We start from the raw sequence: 23,763 nt of genomic DNA, 5'->3' as shown, positions 1-23,763 counted from the left end.
TGGGTGATACGGGTGTGGATATGGGTGTGGATATAGAAGATGTAGATACAGAGCTAGAGATGATACGGATATGGATATGTAGATACAGGTGTAGGTGCTACAGGTATGGATATGGGTGTAGATATAGATGATGTAGATACAGAGCTAGAGATGATATAGATATGGATATGTAGATACAGGTGTAGATGATGTAGCGATGGATAGTGATATAGATGTGGGTATAAATGTAGATATCGATGATATGGGTTTGGATATGGAGCTGTATACATTTAAAGATCTTCTGCTGAATGAAGTCCAGACCCTTCACTTGTCCTAAAAGCCCTTCATATCCCCTCTGCCTTTTCTTTCCAGAACCACCTTATATCCATCGCCTTTTATTCCAACAACAGGGCAGTTGCTCGCCTTTGAAATCGTTTTTGTCTGTTGTCTAAACACTTATGGGTTCTCAGGAAGTGCCAGACCTTGAGATGGTCACTGGGCTACAGAGAGAAACAAGATAGTGTCTGCCCCCAAAGACCAAACACACAAGTGCAGCCCAGACATGAGCTAATGGACAGGGGGAGGGATTACCCTGCTCTATAAAAACTGGATGCACTTGGCACAGAATCCCATTCCATACTGTGTTTGTTTTCTATTGCTGCATAACAATTAGTGGTTTACAACTCACGTTTGTTGTCTCATGGTTCCTGTGGGTTGGGAGCTTCACTGAGTCCTTGGCTTGGAGTGTCACAAAGCAGTTTTGGGCTGGGTCATGTTCCTTTCTGCAGCTTGAGAGTTCTCCTCCAAGCTCACCTGATCCTTGGTCCTTGTGGTTGTAGGACTGAGGTCCCACTTACATGCTGGTTGTCAGCTGGGGGCTTCTCTCGGGTTTTAGAAGCCACTGGTTTCTTGCTTTGTGGCTCTCCCAGCCCCTTCACCCCATAGCAATGCACTCCAAGGCCAGCAGGAAAATCTCTCACTCCATTCTGCTAAAGTCAAGTCTTATATAAAGGAACATAATCACAGGTGCATCTATCTCATTGCCTTTGCTTCGTAACGAAACCTAATTGAGGGAGGGACATCCCATCATCTTTGACTTATTCTGTTGTTAGAAGTAAGTCAAAAGTGCCACCTGCACTCCGGGATGGGGATTATACAAGGATGACTCACTGAGAGCAACCTCAGGGCATGCCCACCGCACATGCACACCTGTGGAATCTCCCCAGGATTTACATATATCCCAGATACCGAGTGCAGGTGGAGTCTGGCTTCAGCTATCTCTGAATTAGGTCAGCTATGGGACGCTGCACTATTTTTTCTCCCCAGCCATGGGCTTCAGCCCCATGTTCGATGCCAACTCAAGACAAAGCCACATGCCCTGGCTGGCTTGGCTCAGTGGTTAGAGTGTCACCCTGTGGACTGAAGGGGTCTCAGGTTCTATTCCGGCCCCAGGGGGGCCCTGTGGGACCCAACCAATCCATGTGACTCTCACATCGATGTTTCTCTCTCTCTCTCTCTCTCCCTCCCTTCCACTCTCTCTGAAAAAATATCCTCAGGTAAGGATTAAAAAAAAGACAAAGCCACTCCCACAAGGCCATGGTTGATAGTTTGCATGGCAGGACCACAGACTTAAAGTTTTACACATTCTTGTTCTTAAAAATATCCTGTGTTCCTTCAGCATGTGGTGAGGCCATATCCTCTCCTTTATCAGCCCCAACCCTCAAGACCAACACCGTTCTCCAATTTCTTAATTTTTATTGCTGAGGAGCTTAGCAGTCTCGTGTCTTTAGGGTTGCAACTTCCACCTCATCTGGCTCCATAAACTGTTTCACTAGACAAAGGCAGCCCCCCTGAGGGATTCTAGTGTCAGGTATTAGGATAGTGTGTGTTATTTACGATGCAACGCAAGCAAACGATTATAAAATGATTGTGGGTTAGGGTCAGGACTGAAAGAGAAATACATCAGGTATTCTCTGGTCTCAAGGGACAGATTCCCCAGGGGAACCTGCAGAGAGCAGCTGGGCCATAAAAGGATCTAGAAGCAAGATGTGACTGGCACTGCCAAGGCATTAGCAAGAGGAGGAAGGGGGTTGTGAGGGGAGTGGGCAGGGAAGAGGAACATCAAAACAACACGCAGGCTCAGTCTGAGGAAATGCTGTTGTTGGGAATGGCCGGCCTGGGATCGGGAAGCAGCAGCTGAGGCTCTGAGGAGGGCAAGGCCAGGTCATGAAAGGTCTACACCCCTTGCCAAAGGAGAAGATCAAGCCAGGTTCTGTGACCATGACTTTCACACTGTCCATGTGCACACTGTTCACCAAGCCTAGGGGTTCAAGGTCCAGGCCAACACACATAGCATGGGAACATCCTGGGGAACCTGGGACACATGGTCAACCCTAACGAAGCCTCAAATATCCTTCCAACCCCTTGGTTGCAACCTCTCGGAGGCATCCCATCCTGTGCTCCCAAAGCATGTGATGGACACTTGAGCCATAACTTCAACTACATTCCCTGTAACTATGTGTCCTCTGCTTTCTGCACTGGACTAAGAGGTGCTTGAAGATGAGGGCTAGGTTTTCTTCCTGTTTGCATCCTTGAAACTACGGCTATGCCTGGGACAAAAGAGGCCTAGATATACAGATATTAAGTCACATCAGGATCGTAGCTAACACTTCATGAAGGCTAACTGTGTGCCAGGCATGCTTCCAGGCACCTGCCTTGGATTACATTGTTGAGTAACTGGGGACATGGGCACTTTTATTGGATTCATGCTACAGGTGAGGAAATCAAGATGCAGGGAGGTTATGTGATTTGCCTAAGATGACACAGCGTGCGTGGTAGGAGGAAGACTACTCTATCCTAGGTTATCTCCAGAGCCTATGAATGAATAGAATAAAATCTTGAGAGAACTAGAATTTGGACTTGCAGAATCATCTGAGATGGATTAATAAGTACCCTGCGTGTTTCCCAGGGCCTGGTGATCAATGATGAGTGTGTGTCTGGAAGAACCCCAGGCATCATTTACATGATGCTATACAGTCAATCAAACGGTTCCCTATCTATTATCTCCTGTTGTCCTCTCAATAGCTGTGGCCTCTAGGAAGACTTGTTTCCCTCCTTTCTATGGACCTGATCCCGGGTTCCCACAGTCACGGAGCTACTGGATATTGCGTAGAGTGCCCGAGCCTCCTGTGAGCCTGTGGCTTTGGACTCCAAACTCTGCGGTCTTTCTACCAACAACACAATGATCTTGATATTAATGATTCCTTCTGATGAGTTTCTTTGTCTCCAAAATGGGCACAGTCATCTCTACAGTGGGAGGTGGCTGTGAGGGTAATGAGATAATAGATGTGAACTGGTGGGTGGCCAGTGCTCACTAAAGGGCAGGGCTGGTACATCATCATCTTTGTCACCATCATCATCATCATCACCTGCAGAGATGATCTGCGATTCAGAGTAAGCAGATTCCAGGCATGGGTCAGAGTCATGAAGTTAAAGTAAAATGGCCAAGCACAGAAGGGAGCTGAAAATCTTGTTGAGGTTCCTAGGCAGGGTTGGAAACAGAGATTCAGGTCTGCAGATGAGCAGGCTTGTTGATCAGAAAGTGTGACCAGGATCACCAAGGCTCAGAGCCAGGACTCAGATCCCCAGCCATGGTCGGGAGCAGACATTTCCAAACCTCCTTACACATGGTCCTTCTCATCACACCTTGCTGTAGCTGTCTGTTTGTCAGGACTGTGCGCTCATGAGGACAGGTCCAATTACTATCGCTGAAATCCAGCTCCGTGTCCCCACTGCCTGCCTTATAAATATAGAATGAACCAACAAGTGGGTACCCACTTACACGAGCTAGCCAGAAAAGCATGGATTGGAACCTAGTAAGGCAAAGGGCCAGATTCCATAAAGCAGGAGAGCTTGAATATGTGGTACCAAGCCTCACCCGTGGACCCGAGCTTGTGAATTCCCTCTTGGACACCCAGAGAACATGATGCTGACCATTGGACCAAAGGAGAACCTGCCTCTTGGTGGGGGGAAGGAGAACCATTTTACTTTGTTGAAACAATGAAGCACGCACACATATACACCCCCCCTCTCCCCCCGAGTTTACAGAGATCATGGTCTTAAAGGATCGGTTTGCAGTTGGCTCCTGTCTGGGCATGAACCAGATGACCCCCTCACGGCTTTCCAAGGACCAGTGTTCTGCATCACTCAGTGTGGTGGCTCCTGTTCCTTCTAGCAGGAAGAACAGTTTGCAATTTTACAAACAATTCTGAAGATCCCCAATGGAAAGAGGTTATTTCCTTGAGTACCTGTTGACTTGTAAAAACAAAAACCAAAAAAAAAAAACACACCATACTAAGACATGGTGATAGAAGCCTTCACTGAATTAATCAATTTTGGGGATGAGTTCGTTTTCTTTACACTAAGAACTTTTTCATATATTTGAAAATCGTATTCCTCTATGTGCAGGACAGGTTATTAATTTATTCACTTTCCTAATGGTTTACTCAAGTGTGTGATAGCCTTTGGTGTTCAGGGAGTCTGCAGCCACTGGGGCTGGGAACAGGTGATCTAGTTCGAATTCCAACTAACTAACTGATCCTGCTAACTAGCTGGTGCCTATCCCCTCCCAGCCTTGCTTTCTTTAACGGAATAGTAACCTTACCTGCCTTACTGTTTGTTATGAGGTTAAATGGGATAGCACGACACATGTCCATGCCCAGTGGAGGTTGTGGCTTCATCCCGCTCGCTGCCTGTCACCTCTCCCTGTCTAGCCTTGGAGCAAGCCAGGGCTCGACACTTCCTTAGGCTCCTCCTTCTCTCCCGTCCAGGTTCCTGATCGTCCTGGGATGCTTGATCCTGGCTGTCCTGACCACGTTCAAGGAGTACGAGACCGTTTCGGGAGACTGGCTTCTGTTACTGGTGAGATCGCGGACCTGCCACGGTGCTGAGTTTCTGGGGTAGTTGCTTCTGGTTGGACTTGCACCGGGAAGGCAAGGAGGCTGCCCTTGGGTGCAGTTCTGCCCAATTGGTTTTGGCTTCCTGGAGTCTTTGGCCAAGTCCAGGCCCATGAGAAAGCAATGCCTGGATCAAATGGTCAGGTCAACCAGGGGCACCAGTGGAGTGGGGAATGCCAACTGTTATTCCAGATCAGAGATAAGGGGGCGTAAACAAAGTCAGGGCAAAAACCAATACACATCCTTTGAATTCTAAAATACAGCTTCCCAGTCCTCTGAAGGTTAACACAGAGGGATGTTCCATTCTGAACCCCGCTTCTGCTTTTCCTTTGTAAACGCTGGGGATCTCTTACTCCATTCAAGGCCAAGTACAAAACCCCATTTCTACATAAACTTTCAGTCCTTCTCCCCAGGGCTTCTGCCTATTTTTACCTTCTGTTCTCCATCAGTCTGTGGCGGAGAGAGAGAGGGGCTAACAACCTCCTCTGCACCAGGCAGAAAGGCCTCAGGAAGGGCTAGTTCTTCCTGCAGCCCAGGCAGCACTGGTCCCTGGCCCTTTGAGTGACCACACCCTTGCTGAATGAGGACTCTGCCTACCTCTTCAGGGAGGGGGTGCCAGGCCCCCAATTTGCTTCACAAAATAGCAGAAGCTTTGTCTCCCACTGACGTGCCATCCTTGGTTCCAAAACCAGCAGATTCCTTCTGAGATCAGGTGTTTATGACCCGCACACCCTGAGCCAAGATCTGAGCTGGTGAGTCCCCAGCAACCATCAGTTCTAGGAACTAGGTTTCTGGGGTCACCGTGGAGCAGCCACTCCCCAGGGACCATCAAAGAGAGAGGGAGGCAAGGTGTCCCGTCTGATTATCAGCAGAGGGCGGTGGGACAGACCGACCCAGTGACCCAGGAGGCAGCATGGTGCTTACGATGTGGACTCCAGCCAGATCCCCAGCCTGGAGTTCTTTCTTTGCCACTTTGTAGGCTTGAGAAATTTGTCTAACCATTCCTGGCCTTGGTTTCTCAAAACGTAAAATGAGGATAATATTATGAAACACTGCCCGGATGGTGCCTGGCCCAGGAGCCACACTTAGGAACAGTGGCCACAGTTGGCAATACCCAGGTGGGCTCGGTAGAGAGCTTCATTGAAACTTCTCAACCCAACTGCTCTTCTTAGGGGCTTTTAATACATTAGAGGGGTTTTAAAAATGACCTGTTGGAACAGAAATATAGAAAAAAGAACAAGCGATCACTTTGCAAGCCTGAATGTTGGACCGTGAGCACATCCCAAGGAAGACGGGAGCTGTCCCCGGAGTGGAGGACGCCTGTTCCCTCCCCTCCGTCCGCAGGGCAGTCACAACAGCAACTGCTGGTTTCTGACGCCTGGGTCCAGGCTAATCCGTGTCTCTCTGTGTTTCTTCAACCCAGGAAACATTCGCGATTTTCATCTTCGGAGCCGAGTTTGCTTTGAGGATCTGGGCCGCTGGCTGCTGCTGTCGATACAAAGGCTGGCGGGGACGGCTGAAGTTCGCCAGGAAGCCGCTGTGCATGTTGGGTAAGCGCATCCCTTCCCACGCCCTTCCCCTGGGGACTCCTGGGGCTCTGCGGAGGCCGGCCCAGCCGTCACCCCACCTCCACGAGCTCCCATCTTCTGGCTGCTGAATTCCCTCTCTGTGCCTCCTCATGAGGACTCCACAGAGCGGTGATTCCTCATGGGCATGGGGGCACTCTTGGCATTTGGGCTGGGAAGGAGCCAGCCCATTGCAGGCTGCTGAGCACCCAGTCCCTAGACTAGTAGCACCCCAGTCATCATGACAGCCCAAATTGCCCGTGCATTTCTGGACTGGCTGTGGTGGGAGTGGGAGGCAAGACACCATTGCAGGTTGAGAATTGCCTCTGTAGGACCACATTGTGCCCATTCCCCAGAGGTGGAAACTGAGGCTCATGGAGTTATGTTCCAGTCACACAGGTAGAAAATAGCATATTCCATCCTAACACCCTGGTCTGGATGAACCTAGCACCTATGCCCTCCCCGCCACCATGTTGCTATGCCTTGACCCAAGAGCTGCTTTGAGGAGGTGTCACTGGGCCCCTTCATTCAAGTGTGGGCATTCTGATAGCAGAGAAGATAGGAGCTCTAGCTCACCCTATTGCAGCATGGACCCATATGTTCCCATCTGAAGATCCTACCAAACCACAGAGCAAGCAGACAAAATCTGCCCGCAGTGATGGGTAGGGGACTTAGAGCATCGAGTCCCAGAGATGGTTCAAGCTGCAGGATTATAGAACACTGGGGCTGCGGGGCCCCGCAAAGGCCTATGCCCTCCCGTCTGATGTTCCAGTCCACTTCGCCGCAGCCTCCAACTGGTCGCGCAGACTGCTTGCATAGCTCCAGTCGCGGGGCGCTCACTACCTATCAAGGTGTTTACTTCATCTTAACTCCTCTGACTCTCCAGATATCTGAGTTCAGCCATTATGTTCCTTCTCTCTATTCCAGCACTTCCTATCGGGGAAATGCCCTTAGCGACTTCACCTACACCTTATATCTCACGTTTCCTCCTCTGTCACGGGAGACTAACCCTACTTACCACGTGTGGTTGATTCACGGTTTAACACAGCAGTGCTTGGCACGTGCTCGTGTGCTGGCAGACGGGGCCTGTGACGGCTCCATTGTAGCCAGACAGCTCTGGTCACTGTCCCTTTGTCTGTCCTCTTTCCCAGACATCTTCGTGCTGATTGCCTCTGTGCCCGTGGTCGCCGTGGGCAACCAGGGCAATGTCCTGGCCACGTCCCTGCGGAGCCTGCGCTTCCTGCAGATCCTGCGCATGCTACGGATGGACCGGAGGGGCGGCACCTGGAAGCTCCTGGGCTCGGCCATCTGCGCCCACAGCAAAGTAGGTGCCACGGAGAAGCCACAAGACCACGTGCACTTCTCACTCCCCTTGCCCTCCCATAGCAACCCTCAGTACGGTGTCCCCAGAGCGGCGTCTTCCTGCCACCACTGGTGATGATGAGGAGGAGGAGCTGGAGGCGCGGGAGGGGCAGAAGCAGGTGTGCTGCGCGGAGCAGAGCAGCTCCCCCAGACACAGACCCCCTTGACCGTGTTGGACCCGAAATTTCCTCATTTCTCAAACAGGGGTCATAACACCTCCACCTCTGGGTTGTTGAGAGGATGAATGGGCAAGGTATCGTGGTGGCAGGAGAAGGCTCCAGAATCATGCGGGCTGGTTTGGATCCACACTCTACGGGTGCGACTTTGAAGACTTTTGGGACCTCTCTGGGTCTCAGATCCTGCATTTGGGAAATGAGAAAGACGGCTCACCTCAGGTGACAAGCGGTTGGAACGTGCCCAGCACGTAAAGATGGTTTAGTCTCTGTTGATCGGTGCCTAGAACTCAGACTAGCTCAGCCCAGGAGCTGGACGCTATTGGTTCCTCATCACAGTGACAAGGAAGCAGGTACAGGAGAACAGAGGCACTTGACCAAGGTCTGGCTCGGAGCCCACGTTCAGTGGTTTGCTGCTGGTCACGGTGGAGCTCACCTCTCCCAGGGAGACCAGAGGCTAGGGTGGTGGAACTTAGTCTGATCCCCTTCCAAAGTCCCATGTACTTGAGCAGGTGTGGAAACTGAGGCAGGCAGAGTCCTTAACCTGGGGCTGGGGTTCCCCATTTGCCCAAACCTTAGGTACCACTTTGTTTTAACATCCCTGCCTTCGCCGGGCCCAGGAGAGTGGAGGAGGACCCTGTGCCTCAGCTCAGGCAGAAAAAGCCTTCGGAGGCCAGTGCAGGAGAAATCAGAGCCAGGGACCCCAGGGTGGTGGTGTTCGGGGTAACTCGGAGATGACTAGTGCTCAAGGCCTATGTCACACAGAGTTAGTCTTTTAAGGACAGGAGAGGCCAGGCTCTGCTCTTAGAACAAAGAAGCCCTGGAGTCTCCACAACCTGGCACAAAAATGTTGGCATCTTCTTGCACACACAGAGTCTGATGTGGGCTGGGTGGTCCCTGTCCCATCGGTCTCGGAAATGAGCCTTGAGTCACTGAGGCAGGGGAAGAGCGGCATGGAGTGTCCGCAGAATGGACTTTCACCCACCACTCCCTGCATTGGCGACACCCTATCCCTCAGCCCCAGTCTGACTGCAGGGGGCTTGGGCATGTGCTGGAGCCTAGGGCATCAGGGGACAACCACAGGCTCTGCCACAGAGCTGCTGGGGAAAATTGCGTAAAGGCAGAACTACCCCAAATAGCCTGTAATTGACTGCAAAGCACAGAATGGGGACACATTTTCGCTTCTCATCAATGACCACGACGCTGCTTCTTCATAACTCACAGCCAGTTTTTCTGTGCATAGGATGTTTCTTTGGCTAAGCACCAGAAGAAACTTCTGACTCACATTTGGGGGCCAGAGGGTGTGAAAACACGTAGAACACGAGAAAGCATTCTATGAGGCTGGAGGCTGGTGCTCAGACAGGGGAATGGGGAGGGGTCCAATTCCTGCTTTCCCTCCCAAGCCCTCTGCGGGGCAGACCCTGGCAGAGGAGGCTGGCTGGCTGGATTGTGCGCGCCATCCGAACTCACCACCTCTCTGCCGTGGAGGGAGCTCGCACACTGCACTGTGCGTAATGGGGGTTAGACATCCATTTAGAGTCTGCTTAGGAAGCAGCAAAGGCATAAAGGAGCCAGAGATAAACCCTGTCCCCAGTTGCAGAGAAAACATCCAGGAAAATTTCATAATGGAGGTGACACGCATCTGAAAATGGTGCAATGCTGCTGCTCTGGTTGGTCCCCCGGAGAAGGGCAGCTCAGGCAGTGAAACCAATGTCGGCAAAGGCGTGGAGGGAGGCAGGAAGCAACCTGCTGGCGACGTCCCGGTGACCCAGCAGGCCAGCTGGCTGGCCGCGGACGGTCAGGTAGATGACGTAGGTTGATATGAACAACTTTGCTCTCTGACGACTCAGCAGGGATGACAGGCCTAATTTTCAGATCGTGTGCGCCAATAGCCTTGACTGTCTTCCCGCCAAGCTACCGTGCTAAACCTTGAAGTTGGAGCAGAATGAGAGAGAGAGAGCCTTCGGGGTTTTCGCCGTCAGGCTATTGAAGCTCCAGTGACGCCCATCTTTGCCACGTCTCTGCGCCATCCTCACTGTTCCCTAACATATTTTTTGCAGTCAACTTCCTCTTGTTTACTTACTCATGTGTCCTTGTCTGTCATGTGATAACATGCATGACATAATAGGTTTTAAGTGTTATTTATACTTATTTTTCATATGCCTTCAATCAGTAGGCGACTGACATGAAAACTGTGCATCCACCAGTAATTCACGTGGCACTTTCTGGAACTCTATGATCCAGTCCTTCATTTTACAAACAAGGAACTAAGACTGGGAGGAGGGGTCATTTGCCCAGGGTCACATAGTCACGCAGTGGCAGGCAGAGCTCTGTCCACTGTGCCACGCTAGTGCCCCCTACTGTTGGTGTCTCAGTGGCACTGAACTTTTTTCTTCCCAGTCCTGCATGGAACCAGGTCTCCTGAGTCCTGAGTCTTGTCTCAGAGGCAGCAGCCAGGCCTTCTCGCCCTCCCTGCCCCGGTGAGGCCTCTTGGGCTGTTATATCAAGGTCCCCCCAAGGCGGAAACTTTCCTTTCCACCTACAGCCTTTCATCATTGTTTCAATGGTGGAAATAATGACTATATCACTGACCCCCTTTTACAGAGATGGGAGGTGAGGACCAGAGAAGGTGAGTAACTTGCCTACGGTCACAGAGCTGGTAAAGCTGACCCCGTCCAGCTCCAGGGTGTCTGCCTCCAGCATGCACCCCACGGCCTCCAGTGACCACTCCCCTTGTTTTCTGCTCACCTTGCAGGAGCTCATCACCGCCTGGTACATCGGGTTCCTGACACTCATCCTGTCTTCATTTCTCGTCTACCTGGTCGAGAAAGACGTGCCCGAGGTGGATGCGCAGGGAGGAGAGATGAAGGAGGAGTTCGAGACCTATGCTGACGCCCTGTGGTGGGGCCTGGTGAGTCACCACCATGGGGACTGACCGTTATCCACAGAGAGAGGTGGGGGGGGCCTGGGCAGCTGCATTCTGAGTCTCGGGTGAAAGCTAGACCTCCTCCATTTCGATCCTTCTGGGGAGATGCCTTCGCAGGCCATGCATTTTGAACAAACAGACTTTCCATAGTGTTTACAAGAAGCCAGGGCTTCAAGCAGTCTGGTCCCATGGTCACTAGCGCCATTACCTCATTTGTTGTAGGCTGTTATCAGCAAAGCCACTCATGTGCAACAAACACAATGACAGATGCACAGATGTGACACAGACCTTCAGACACACCTAGCGACGCCCACAGGGACACGTGGTACAAGGTAGCACCTGCTGAAGGCTTACTTTGCTCCAAAGCATTGCTCTAGGAACTTTACCTTTATTAACATATTTTAAACTCAAACAATTATTATTAGACCCTTTTTTAAAATGGCGAAACTGAGGCATGGAGCAGACAAGTAACTGAGTCAAGGAAGACCCTGAGCTGACCTGGGATTTGAACTCAGGATTTAGGCTGCAGAGGCCACACTCTTAACTGCTCCGCCATCCTGCCTCCTGGGTTCCCAAGTACATGCACACTGATGACCTGGACATGTGATCACTCACAGGAATGCACAGCACACAGTAGACATGCACACATAGCACACAATACATGTAAACACACCCATAAGCACACATATAACTTAACTATACACAAAATCACACACAAACACACACACATTTGTACATGCACAAACACCTTTGCAATTACTGAAATATTTGCTGAGTGGTTGATTATGGTGGGAAATCCGTAACTCAGGGACAGGCTCCCATATACTCCTCTATAGCTTTTCTCCCATGGGGATCTTGTTCTAAATGGTCACAGCGCACCCCCACCCCTGTCCCCGGGTCAGTGCAGAAGCTGAGCTGATGGGTGGAGCTCCTGGACACATCCCTGGTTTCCCTCTCCCTGGGAAGCCCCACGTCTGAGCCCTTCTCTCTTCAGATCACACTGGCCACCATTGGCTACGGAGACAAGACGCCCAAGACATGGGAAGGCCGTCTGATTGCGGCTACCTTCTCCTTAATCGGAGTCTCCTTTTTTGCCCTGCCGGCGGTGAGTACCTCCAATGTGCATCCTTGTGCGACACACAGGACCCTTCCCCTCCTGGCCCCAGCTCCGCCCTCCAGCCTCACCTTCCATCTTTTCATGCCATGAATTCCAGCTCCATCAACTCAGTAGCCACCCCTATGGCATGGTGCCCTGCCCTCTGCCAAGCGCCCTGCTGGTTCCTTTGCCGGGACTGAGTCCCCCACAGATTCCTCCTCCAAAACCCAGCTTCAGCGCTGCCTTCTTTAGACAGGCCAGTCACTCCCTCCTCTGCCCATGACCCTGGAAAGGTGTCTCTGAGCCTGTGCTGGGATTGCCCAGCTCCATATCTGCCTCCCTGGGAAACCGTGAGCTCCTTGGGGGCTCATGTATTTCTTTTTTTTTAATTTTCCAATTATTGTAAATATACAATATTATATTAGTTTCAGGTGGACAACATAGTGATTAGACATTTGTGCAACTTACAAAGTGATCACCCCGCTAAGTCTAGTACCCATCTGACAACATACGTAATTATTACATGTAATTTTTGCACATAGGGGGTCTTTTGTATATGTGCCCCATCCATCATCTACTTGCTTATGTTAAAAAAATGCATTTCCTTCGAGTGAGTCTTGACTCCTCATAGAATAACTTCCCCCAGCCCAGTGCCCTTTAGTATAATATTATCATAAGAATAGACGGATCTGTTGAATTTACTGTGCGCTGGACTCATGCCCAGTGCTTTCCCTACATCATTTCATTTCGTCTTCGTGACAACATTAGGAGTTTGGGGCTGCGTTTATCTCCATTTTCCAGGTGAGGGAGCTGAGCAAGGTTTCACTGGGTTAGTCACGAGACTATTGGGTTGTGGACCCAGGGATCCCAGGCCTCGGTTCTGTACCTGGCTCTTAACCATGAAGGCTGAGAAGAGCCTTCTGATGTAACAGTCCACTCCCTCCCTTTTGTCTCCCATCTTGAGGCTGGGGATGCTCTTCCTCATTGCAGCCCGACCTTGGGCTGCCTGACCTTGGGCATCTGGCCGTTCTGGCCCTCAGTTTCCTCATCTGTAATGCGAGGGACCGTGGGAGTGTGACATGGTTCTCTCAAGTTGAAAGGGATGGGCTTCATCCATTTAATCCACGTGTGAGTCTCACCAGAAATCAAAACACAGTTCTGGGACGTTCCGGCTACAGTGAAAGTCTCAAGTGGCAATTCCAGAGATGCACTTGTTTTAAATTCCATCCACATTTACTGGCCAGGGACTCTGTGCCGTGCCCCTCGCTAGGCAGGGCCTGTGCATTGTCACTTCCTTGAACACAGTGCCGTCATCCCGCCTGCGGAAGGCACTGAGCAGCAGCTGGTAAAAGGCTTGCCCAGGGTCTCACGGCAATAGTGGCAGAGTCAGGAAGTGGCAGAGTGACAGAAGTGGCTGAGCAAAGTGCCACTAAGGTGGCAGAGTCAGTGCTGACTTCAAGGCTCCACTTCACCCAGCAGCCTACTCCCGGCAAGAAAAAGAGAGGTTTCCCCCTTCTCCCCGTCGCTCGGTGTTGCCTCTGCAGGTGGGAGTGGGGGTGGGCTCCCGGGAGAGACTGCGGGGCTGACTCAGAGCCCGACTCTCCCTCCAGGGCATCCTGGGGTCCGGGCTGGCGCTCAAGGTGCAGGAGCAGCACCGGCAGAAACACTTTGAGAAAAGGAGGAAGCCAGCGGCGGAGCTCATTCAGGTCTGTCTGCCCAGGGGTGAGCTGGATGGGATTGGGATCCATGTGTGCGTGTGTGGTGCATGTATGTGTGCATGTGTACATGTGTGTGCAGGTGTACATGCCATGTATGCCTGTGTGTGTCTGTGTGTGCTTGTACAGGAGCTGGCATGCCCATAACCTGGGATGGGACCCAGGACCATGCTTGCTTGTGGGTGACTGTGGGTGTTTCTGTCGTTGTCTATATGGCCTGTCTCTGTGGGCACTTAGTGACAATCCTGTCACTCTTCCATTCAGGTTCTAAGCCAATCAGGAAATAGACACAACACTCAGACAGGGACGAACCCATCTGTTGTCTTACTAATTATGTTGCAGTGGAGATTTGGGTCTTCCTACTCCCCACCCCAGTCTTGACCTGGGGACCCACAAGGAGAAGTCAGCCTAGAGTCCAGGAGCTGAGCCAGTCGCCACCAGGAGGTGTGGCCCTTGCATCTGCCAGGGCTCGAGAGCCATACACCAAGAGAGGGGGAGGTGCCTTACGTGTGCAAAACATTGAGCAATCACCCTCAGTCTGCGCATTAGACAGTCATGCACAGAGAGCTGTTGGGTGCCTGCCAGCCCTCCATCCCCATCACTCCCCCACCATGGGCTGGGGGTTGGGGACAGTAATGAGAGGTGGTGACAAAGGCAGAGGTCTTCCCTCGTACACTTCAGAGGGACCTCCTGCTTCATGGGCCTTTGGGAGCACAGAGGATAGGACAGTGGAGAGTCCTGGCTACAGCTGCATGGGACTGAATGTCCGCACCGCTACCCCCTCGGGACTCATGTCTAGCTGTAGTGAGTGTCTCTGTGGCTTTGATACTGGATGGTTCGAAATGCTCCCCGATGCACTGTTGTCCCCAGGCCAGTCCCAGGCTCCAAGAGCTACGCATTATTTCCCAAACCCCAGACCACCCCAGGATCCCAGTGCTTCTAGTATATTAGACTCAAAACCCCATGACCGGCTGTTTCTTGCACCCAGAAGTGGCACAAAAGACAATATTTGTCTTCTTACCTATTTGAGATTCAGGATTTTGTGCCCAGCACTCCTCTCTCCCTCCACTGCAGCTCACCCTCCGCACCCCATCCCACAACACCAGCTCCAGCTCCAACATGATGGGTTAAAGGAAGTTCTTCCTCCCAGATGAGCTGCAGCAAAGCCAGATCCGGCTTCTCTGGATGCAGCCTCAATACTCATTCATACCCCGAGGAGCCAAGTGCTTGGACAGTGTTCTGAGGTTGTGGGATTCCATGTGCAGGTTTGGGTGACACCAGGTCGGTCTTTTCTCCTCCAGGCTGCCTGGCGGTACTATGCCACCAACCCCAACAGGATCGACCTTGTGGCGACATGGAGGTTCTATGAGTCAGTCGTCTCCTTTCCGTTCTTCAGGCAAGTGGTGACCCGTCTGGCCTGCTCAGGGCGTGACCGACCACCCCTCCCGTGGATCCATATTGGTGCCTGTGGGCAAACATTAGAATCATGGGGAGCTTAAAAACTCCCAATGCCCAGGCCACACTCCAGGGTGATTAACCAAACTCCCCAGGGAGGGGACCCAGGCATCAATATTTTTCATAAACCCCCAGATGATCTGGGGTGCCACCAGGGGTCACCAGCTAGACCATGTGGAGTGGCTGATAAGGGAAGGTCCCACCAATGTTTGAGCAGGAACAGTGGCTGAGGAAGTGGGGAGCCAGTGTGAGGGGCCACCCTAGCCATCCTGAGTGCCCCACCACCCGGCATGGCCTGTACCCCCTGCCACTCTGGGCGCTGGGAACTGCCAAGCGGCAAGAGCGGGAGGAGGGACCCTCTGGGGACCTAGAGATGTTGTTTTGTGTTCTCAGAAGGGGGAGATGAACAGAAAGGAAAAAAATAAAACCCTCTTTCCATGGCCAGCACCCAGGAAAGGGCAGGAGAAGTTAATGTTTATTAGATGTCTCATACGTTCCAGGCCTCCAAGTTCAGATTTCAATGAATCCTCACAGGCACCCTACAAAAAGGCCAGAGGCTCTCGGGTGGAGGTGCATGAACACCTAAGTGGGAGGGGGCTAGTAGAGAGGCGTGAACTCACTGTCTCGGAGGACAAAGGATGGGAAGGGATGCCCCTAATTCTTTAACACTGTACCCCAGTCCTGCTCCTATCTTCTGTCACCCACTCCCTCCCCTTTCCCTTCTCTACTTCTCCTGGAGTCAGAGACCCAGAGAATTCTAGAATGTCCGAGCCTTTTCTGTCCACGAGCTTCAGGAGAGGAAATGGGCCAGAGGCTGTGTGAAGAGCCCAAGGCCCCACTGGAACCGGATGCTGAGCAGATCCGTGAACTAGAAACTGCTAACTCTCTAGCCTGTCTCTTTACTTCTCTCCCATGATGCCTCTTCTCTCCCCATTTCTCCCCTCACCCCATCCCAGTGATATCCATTCACTATTTATTGTGCACTAACCTCGGGCCAGGGTATGGGGTGCTCAGGTTTTAGGGCAAAAACTACAGAGGCTCTGCCCCCAAGCATTTGATGAGCTGCCAGGTAATTCTAACAGTGTAACCCGAGTGCAGTCCCACGTGCGAAGAGGTTAGTTAGCTCAGTGTAGACCCTGAGGAGTTGGATAAGAAACCCCAAAAAGGGGCCGTTTCTGCTGGAACTCAGAGGGTGAGCACCACTCTCCCAGGCGGGAAAAAGAGACTGGGAATCCCAGGCGGAGCCCGAGCGAAGGCTCAGAGGCACAAACGTGTGTGAAGCACATGTGGCCTCCTGCTTAGCATTGCCTGGGTTGGAGTCCCAACTCTGCTGCTTCCCAATTGGGAGACCTTGAGCAATTTCCCTAACCTCTCTGTGCCTCAGTTTTCTCATCAGGAAACTGGGGATGATGATACTTACTTCGTAGGGCTGTTATGAGGACCAAATGAGTTGATCCATAAAAAGCACTTAAAATAGTCCCTGCGTATTAATCATTGCTCAGTGATATTTACTATGATGACGTCGACGATGATGATGGTGGTGGTGACAGAGTGATGGGTGTGCAGCTGCTAAGTTATGAAATTCCTGGTCTCCTGGTGTGTCCCCCTCACTAGACAAACCCGCTGAGCCCAGCGCGAGGCTGGGGCAGAGAGGGTGCCCGGCGACCACTTTCCGTGAGAGTGAATGAGTGGGTGCCGAGAAGGGCCTGAGCGCTCGAGCAGCAGGGGGGTGGGGTCCAGCTGGGGAAGCTGACCTCGTTCAGCGGGTCCCCTCCGGACTCACTGTCTCGCCCTCAAGTCCCACTCTCTCCCTCTGTCTTCATCAAAGGGAAGCTTCGGGGCAAATTTTGGGGAGAGGGTTCATTTTAATAGATGCTTTATTTTTTCTCTCCCTCGTCACCTTGTAGGAAAGAACAGCTGGAGGCAGCAGCCAGGTACGTTTCTGATCATGAACTTCTTTCCTCCCAGCTGTGTTGGGACAGAGGGCCCAGCTCTGTACGGCGCGGGGCCTGGGGCGGCCACGCTGGTCACGGGTGGTTTTGGGACAGCCAGTCCCTGTCTCACCTCCATGTTAATTTACTCAAGGGGACCTTAGTAGTGATCACGGCAGCAGCCCCCTCCTGGGTTTGCCCTTGGCCGGGGTTCTGTACCCGCAGTGCTGCCCGCGTTACCTCTTTCTGTCCTCTCAGCCACACTGTATCCTCACATTCTCGCTTTTGGATCGAAGCGACTGGGGCTCAGAGAGAGCGAGTTAATCCCTGGGGGTCACCCAGCTAACTGAGTGGCAAGACCAAAATTCAGACTCAGGTCTGAATATTAAGACCGTGATATTTCATTATACGTCACTTCATTTGCTTCTTGGGCTCACAGATGGTTGTTTAAAAAGTGAGTCGAGACTGTAATTCATGATCTGCACAACTGTGGAGGCTTCCCCAGTAAACCACACTCACTATAGCTTGAGTTACGGGGTTATGGGCCCTTCTCGGTCCCTCCCCCCTCTCCTCGGGAAGTGCTGCAAATCAGGGAGACTGCACCCTGCTCAAGGCTGTGAAGGAAAACAATCTCTCACAAACATCAGTTTAAATATATATTTGATCTATTAGTGTGGACAAACTATTTGGGGACCTTGCAATCAGTGTCCTAGACATTAAGCTCAACTGCAGCCCTTCTAGAGCTGAGAGGATTTGGCAGAGGAGATGGCAAGACCCTCGACCAACCTGTAGGGGAACCACTTGAGGACAGTGGTCTTTGGGAAACTGGGTCAAGTCCTTCTGAATGGGGTCCATGGTGCCCCCTCCCCTCTGTAACCCCAGCTTGAAGGAACAGCAGGGACAGTGCTGGTGAACTCCCAGGCAGAAACTCAGTCTGGCCTTTCTGCCTTTTCTGTGCCTGTTTTCAAATGGACGAGTGTTTCTTTCCTGGGCCCAGTTTGGGCGGTCAGGGGCATGGGGGAGGTTGTCAAGGAGGCTGGAGGGTTGACCATGACAGTGTCAGGGGAATCTGCTAGGGAACCTACAGCAGCTCATGGCTTACAGAGGCAGAGGGGGAAACACCTCAGACACCCTCTTCCACGTGCTTTTACAGGAACCGAGGCCCCCCAGGAGGGAAGGCGCACCCCAAGTTATAGAGCCCTTGAGCTCCAGGGGCAACACAATCCAGGTCTCAAGACTCCCAGTGGGTGCTCTTTCCCCTCCCTCTCTCATGACCCATAGGGTTTAAATCATGCAAGTGTTGATACTGCAAGTTACTCAGTCTACCTTTAGAGCCTTTTCTATACAGACATGAACAGAAGTGGAACATACGTGCAAAATATCACTGCACTGGAATACTGAAGGCCCAGGGAGATGCATTTTGAGGCTTACTGAAAAGTGGGTGGGTGGATGATGGATGGACACACTCTTTATTCTACGAGTGTCATAAACCAAACTTAAACGACCTTGGGCTAGGAGGAAAATGTCATGGCTCAATCAACAGTCACCTGTTAGGCATGATGGGAAACAAGGAGTGAGACCTCCTATGATTTCCCTCTTCCCTGGTCTTCGCTTCTCTTTTTGGTCTCACTCTTTCAGCTGACCCTCACCATCCTCATACGTGTGATGCAGGCAGACCCAGGATCATACATTTTTTTCTTTGTCTTCACTCAGCTTCAGTTCGAAAATTCCCAGGGAAGCACTTAGACTGGCCCTTTTGTGTCCCATACGCATACATTGGACAGTCTCCTTGCCTAAGAGAGTGAGAGGCTACTACCAGCCCAACTCCTGGCCATGTGTCCACCTGTCAAAGTGTGTGGGTGTGAGTTTGAGATGCTCTGATTGGCATCCCCTTTGCAGTCACTTGGTTGAAGTTGGAGGAATCAGTTCCCCCATAGAATGCGGTCCTTTTTCCTGAAAAACAGGGATGAAACATAGAACAGACAAAAATCATAGTTGCCCATGATGGGCATCAGTTCTACTCATAAATTCTCAAATCCCTAAAATTAATACTGCATTACAAACATCAACAGTAAACCACACCGAGCCTCATTTATTGTACAAATTATACCAGAAAAGCCTGATGTGTTGTGTGAGGGACATGGTTTTAAACATCAGCTGTAACTGTTCATTAGACGTGCAGCTCTGCTGATGTTTAGGGGCATTTGTTTGATAAAAATTAGCATTTCTTGAATATTCAAAACAGGTACCAGTTGACAATAACTGTGTACTGGAACCCAATTGCTCACTTTGTATTTCTGAGCAATTCAGCCTGAACAGCGGCCTTCAAGACTTTTCTCTGCCTTCATCTTCAGAGAGGGAAGAGCGTGTTCCAGGCAGCGTCTTTATCTCCTGTCTTGGATCATGTCCTTCCCATTGCAGAGCTGTCAGATTTAGTAGACGATCATTCTTTGCATCAGAGAATTCAGGTATCATAACAATAATTTACAAAGAATGCTCACTGCTTGCCAGGTATAGTTCTAAGCACATCTAGTCCTCACAGCAAGCCCATGAGTAGAAACTATTTTTAATCCCCATTTCACAGATGAGAGAATTGAGGTTCAAAGAGGCAAGTGACTTGCACAGGGTCATATAGCTAAGAGTGTAGCAAGAGCAGAACTTGGATCCAGCTGGTCTCTCTTTGTAGTTCATGGCCCAGCCACTATGCTGATGCTCACGGTGGTTGGGAACAGTTAACCTAATCCGTTGTTTTGTTTTCTTCCACCTTTTCTTGGCTCGTGAGCTAGTCCCTGCCATGAGAGGGGGCTGTGGAGGCAGGGAAAGGCTCAGAGCCAGGATATACCACAGAGTAAAGGAGCATTTGGTCAGAGCTGTAATTCACACTTTGCCACATGAAATGCATCTCACGGGGTGATGGATGGTGTTGGCAATAAATCTCCTTCTGTGCCCTGGAATCAATGACTGTTAAAGGTGTGCAGGAATTGAAAGCTCAATTAAGCCAAGCCCCTCATTTTACTGATGGGAAAATTATTACCCAGAGCAAAGCAAGAGCCTTGGACCCAATCCCATCACTATGCATATTTTCTGCCATCCAGACCCTGCATTACGGGTGCTACGTTGTGAGTAACTGAGATGTGGAGATGAGACTTGGACCAATTGTTTTTTAACCTGAGAGTGGTTCCGAACATGTCCTAAGGGCTCAGTCTCAATTTTCCTTTTGGAACGTGGGGGATTGCCGATTTATAGCACCCAGTCCCTCTGAATTATGAACCGATTGAAAAATAGACCCAGGAGTTTCCAAGAAGTATCACAATGCAGGCTACATGTGCTGGGTAAAGAAGATTAGCTTGGTGTGTGTGTGTGTGTGTGTGTGTGTGTGACAGTGAGCTTCATAATGCTTACCACTAAGTCTGGCCAAGTTTGGATAAAGAGTCAGTCATTTAGATGAAGGAGGATGGAAGGTTTTCCTGGGTATGAGTCACAGCATATGCAAAGGCCCTGAGGTGTGGAGTCAGGGAACCTCCCAGAGTTGTGGCTGGATTTCCCTGGGCTGAGATCTGAGGCAGAAGCCCAGGACAAAGGCTGCAACAGCCAGGACAGAACAACCTTGATTTTACCTGTCTGTCCCCAGTCCACTGAGTTCCAGTTTTCCCAGTTCACATTTCAGAATTGTTTGTACTTACCCAATCCAGGCCCGGGTTTTCCAAGGGAATCCAATGTCAGTCCAAGGAGGGCTTTCCTTGCCAGACCCGCAGCACCTTCAAGCCCAAGGCCTGAATCGTGCTCTGGAATTCCATACGGAGAAAGGCAGAGATGGGTTTGGAGTTTGAGTTCCAGGGGTGCACTTTGCCTTGCACTTGACTATCCTCTGGGGTCTCAGATTTCAGGCAACACAATTAAGAAGTAAGCTGATCACTCCCTTTGCTGGAGGGAGAATTCGTGAGCCTCTTAGGTGCAATGGCTGTGAGTAAGTAATTCAGAGCCGAGCTTTCCGACTCTTGCCTGACGCCTCCGGATTCCTAATGCTGATGGAAGCCATCTCTTATCAGCCGTCCTCTGTGACCAATGGGGCATTAAGTGAACATAGCCCCAGCCGTTCAGACTGTTAGAGGTTGCAATGAACCGTTTAAATGCCAAACAAGCAAATCCTAAATTCAGCAGATAGAACCCGTCCTCTCATTAGCTTTCCAATAGTCAGCATTTCTGGCCAGATTTCCTGCCATTGCTTTTGTCTTGCTTAGTTTTTCCGGAATTAAGTCCTCATATACTTACCTCCTGCCGAGGTCAAGTTCAGCGACAATGGGGAGTGTTTGAGACTAGCTCGAAGTACTGTAAAATAATATAATATTGAACACCAACTGTACTGGAAAAATGAGGATATTAAAAGAAGTACAGGAAAATAATACATAAATCCCAGGGACTCATTTCAGCTCATTAAAAAGAAAAAAGGAAAAAAAAAGGTCTTTCTGTGGCCCAGGAAATTTTATCCATCCTTTGTGCACATCCTCAGCCCTCTACTGCTGATGTGGGGGAGGATTATTTCCCGAGATAATGGTGACAGCTGGCATTTCTTCAAGGCTCTGGCATCCTAGACAGTGCCCCCTGCTCTGCATGCATTTCTCACTTAACCCTTAATCAGCCAGGGTTGATGGTCACCATTGCGTGCGGGAGGAAGCGGGGGACCAGAGAGAACGAGCTTGGTGTCCTAGGACACATCCTCCTCAGGACATTCCCACCCAGGCTGCTCTTGCCCCGAAGCCCAAGGTTTTCGCCGCTACCCTGTCCGTCAGTGTGTCCGGAACAGGCCATGCGCTGGGTTTGCAGAGAACCAGGCGGAGGGTCTGCTTCGCTCGGACTGCACAGTCCAGCCATCTCGTGCCATCTCCACGCAGTATGCTAAGCTTTGTGACAGAGACAGGCACAGTGTGTTTTGGAGCAGAGGTGGATACGTAATTTCCAAGGGGGTCGCTCAGGCAGATTTAAAGGGCAGATGGGAATGAGGTCAGCCGAGAGGGCAAGAAAGGGCATGACAAGCCATAGGACCCTTGTGTGCCCAGCCACACAGGAGGAGATAAAGACATGCGAGGGGCTTCGTGTGCATAGAATGACAGACCCTCAAGACACATAGAAACAGGGGCCGAGAAGAAGGAGGCCTGAGGCTTGACTGGGCTAAAGTCCCCCTTTTACGTGCCAGCAGGTAGGGAAGTCTCCCGTGCGCGTTCAGCCGATTGCCTGCCTTGTCCCGTGTTTTGAGACCACGGCTTCTGATATATCATTCTCTGTCCTGTTAGTCATCAGTCATCTAGTTCCGGCAAAGAAAGCAGGTTAGACAATTGTGACTCCAGGTCAGGGAAAATGGAGCTACCTGAGTACTGGAGTTTCTCTGAATGGACCCTGGGCAGGTTATTAATGTAACACTGCTGAGTGAGAGAGAACAGCCCGGAGGGAGTCTGGAATAACAGAGGTTCGGCCATATGTTCGCTCATGTATTTGTGTGTTCTCAGGGCCAGGCGGAAGGCAAGAAACCTGACAGTATTAGGTGTAGTGCTCCCCAGCCTCTGGGAAGCAGGTGGTGTTAGACTCACTCAACCCATGAGGACCTGGTGTGCAGAGAGCATAGGGCACCTGCTTGGTTGGGGGGATGTTCCAGCCTCCTCTGCAGCCCCAACGCCTGTGACCTCCTCACCTCACTTTGCCACACCACGCCCACTGCAAAGATGTCAGCAGCTGGCACCAAGCATGTGGCTGTCATACTACATTATCTCAGTTCAGTGCAGAGCTGATTCCACAACCCACGTTCATTCACTCACGCATTTGTTCCACAGTGCATGGGCACCTACTGTGTGTCAGGCCCTGTGTGAGGGATGGAGAGGAAGCACTGAGCTGAGTATATTGATGTGTGGAAACATGCAGTATGGCTTCTCTCTGGTGTGCACCACCCTGAAAGGACTTCATTTCTCATGCCCACTAGGGTGAGGGGTGCAGGCTGAGAAATAGAAGGAAGAAATTAATATTTAGAGAAAACCTACTACATGCCAGGCTCTGTGCCAAATCCTTGACCAACATCATCTCATAGTGATCAGGGGAAGCAGGAATGCTTCTCTCGATTTTAAAGATATGGTAACTGAAGCTCACGGATGTGCCCAAGGTCACCCAGGTGGTGAAGGGTAGAGCTGGACTTCAAGTCAAGGTGCAGCTGAATTTTGCACCAGGGCAACTTTATGTTGGGCTTATTAACTTTTTTTGTGTGCCAAGGACACTTTGGGTGGTGAGATGAAGTCCAGGATCCTTTCTCAGAATAACAATTTTGAATCCATAAATAAAATGCATGCAGTTGAAAAAAAAACTGATTACAGTGGACCCTTGAATAACGTGTGGGTTGGGCCGCTTACCCCCACAGTCAAAAGTCCACCTATGCTTTTGGACTCCCCAAAATTGTAACTACAGTTATCCCTGGTATCCACAGGGATTGGTTCTAAGGCCCCCCAGGATACCAAAATCCATGAATGGCCAAATCCCTTATCTAAAATGGCAAAGATCAGTGCATACACTTGGCCCACCGTATCCATGGATTCCCAAGTGCAGATCAGAAATGCTGTTTTGATC

At 50.9% G+C, this 23,763-nt stretch overlaps 1 protein-coding gene across 1 annotated transcript in view; it reads left to right on the top strand.

Annotated features, from left to right (window-relative positions):
* Window positions 1–4,091: 4,091 nt before the first annotated feature.
* The window catches only part of KCNQ3 (potassium voltage-gated channel subfamily Q member 3), a gene marked incomplete at its 5' end in the record, with an annotated part of 33,771 nt that continues 14,099 nt past the window's right edge, over window positions 4,092–23,763 (top strand). The window contains 9 exons of the mRNA XM_081116501.1: window positions 4,092–4,108; window positions 4,809–4,899; window positions 6,358–6,484; window positions 7,651–7,823; window positions 10,790–10,945; window positions 11,955–12,065; window positions 13,667–13,762; window positions 15,073–15,167; window positions 17,134–17,160. Of these exons, the coding sequence (XP_080972627.1) occupies window positions 4,092–4,108; window positions 4,809–4,899; window positions 6,358–6,484; window positions 7,651–7,823; window positions 10,790–10,945; window positions 11,955–12,065; window positions 13,667–13,762; window positions 15,073–15,167; window positions 17,134–17,160 (893 nt within the window). The remainder of the gene's footprint in view (window positions 4,109–4,808; window positions 4,900–6,357; window positions 6,485–7,650; window positions 7,824–10,789; window positions 10,946–11,954; window positions 12,066–13,666; window positions 13,763–15,072; window positions 15,168–17,133; window positions 17,161–23,763) is intronic.

This window comes from Miniopterus schreibersii (assembly GCF_964146895.1).
Source record: "Miniopterus schreibersii genome assembly, chromosome: 17".
NCBI lineage: Eukaryota > Metazoa > Chordata > Mammalia > Chiroptera > Miniopteridae > Miniopterus > Miniopterus schreibersii.
The sequence above is the reverse complement of the archived record's forward strand: the minus strand, read 5'-3'. Positions and strand labels throughout refer to the sequence as shown.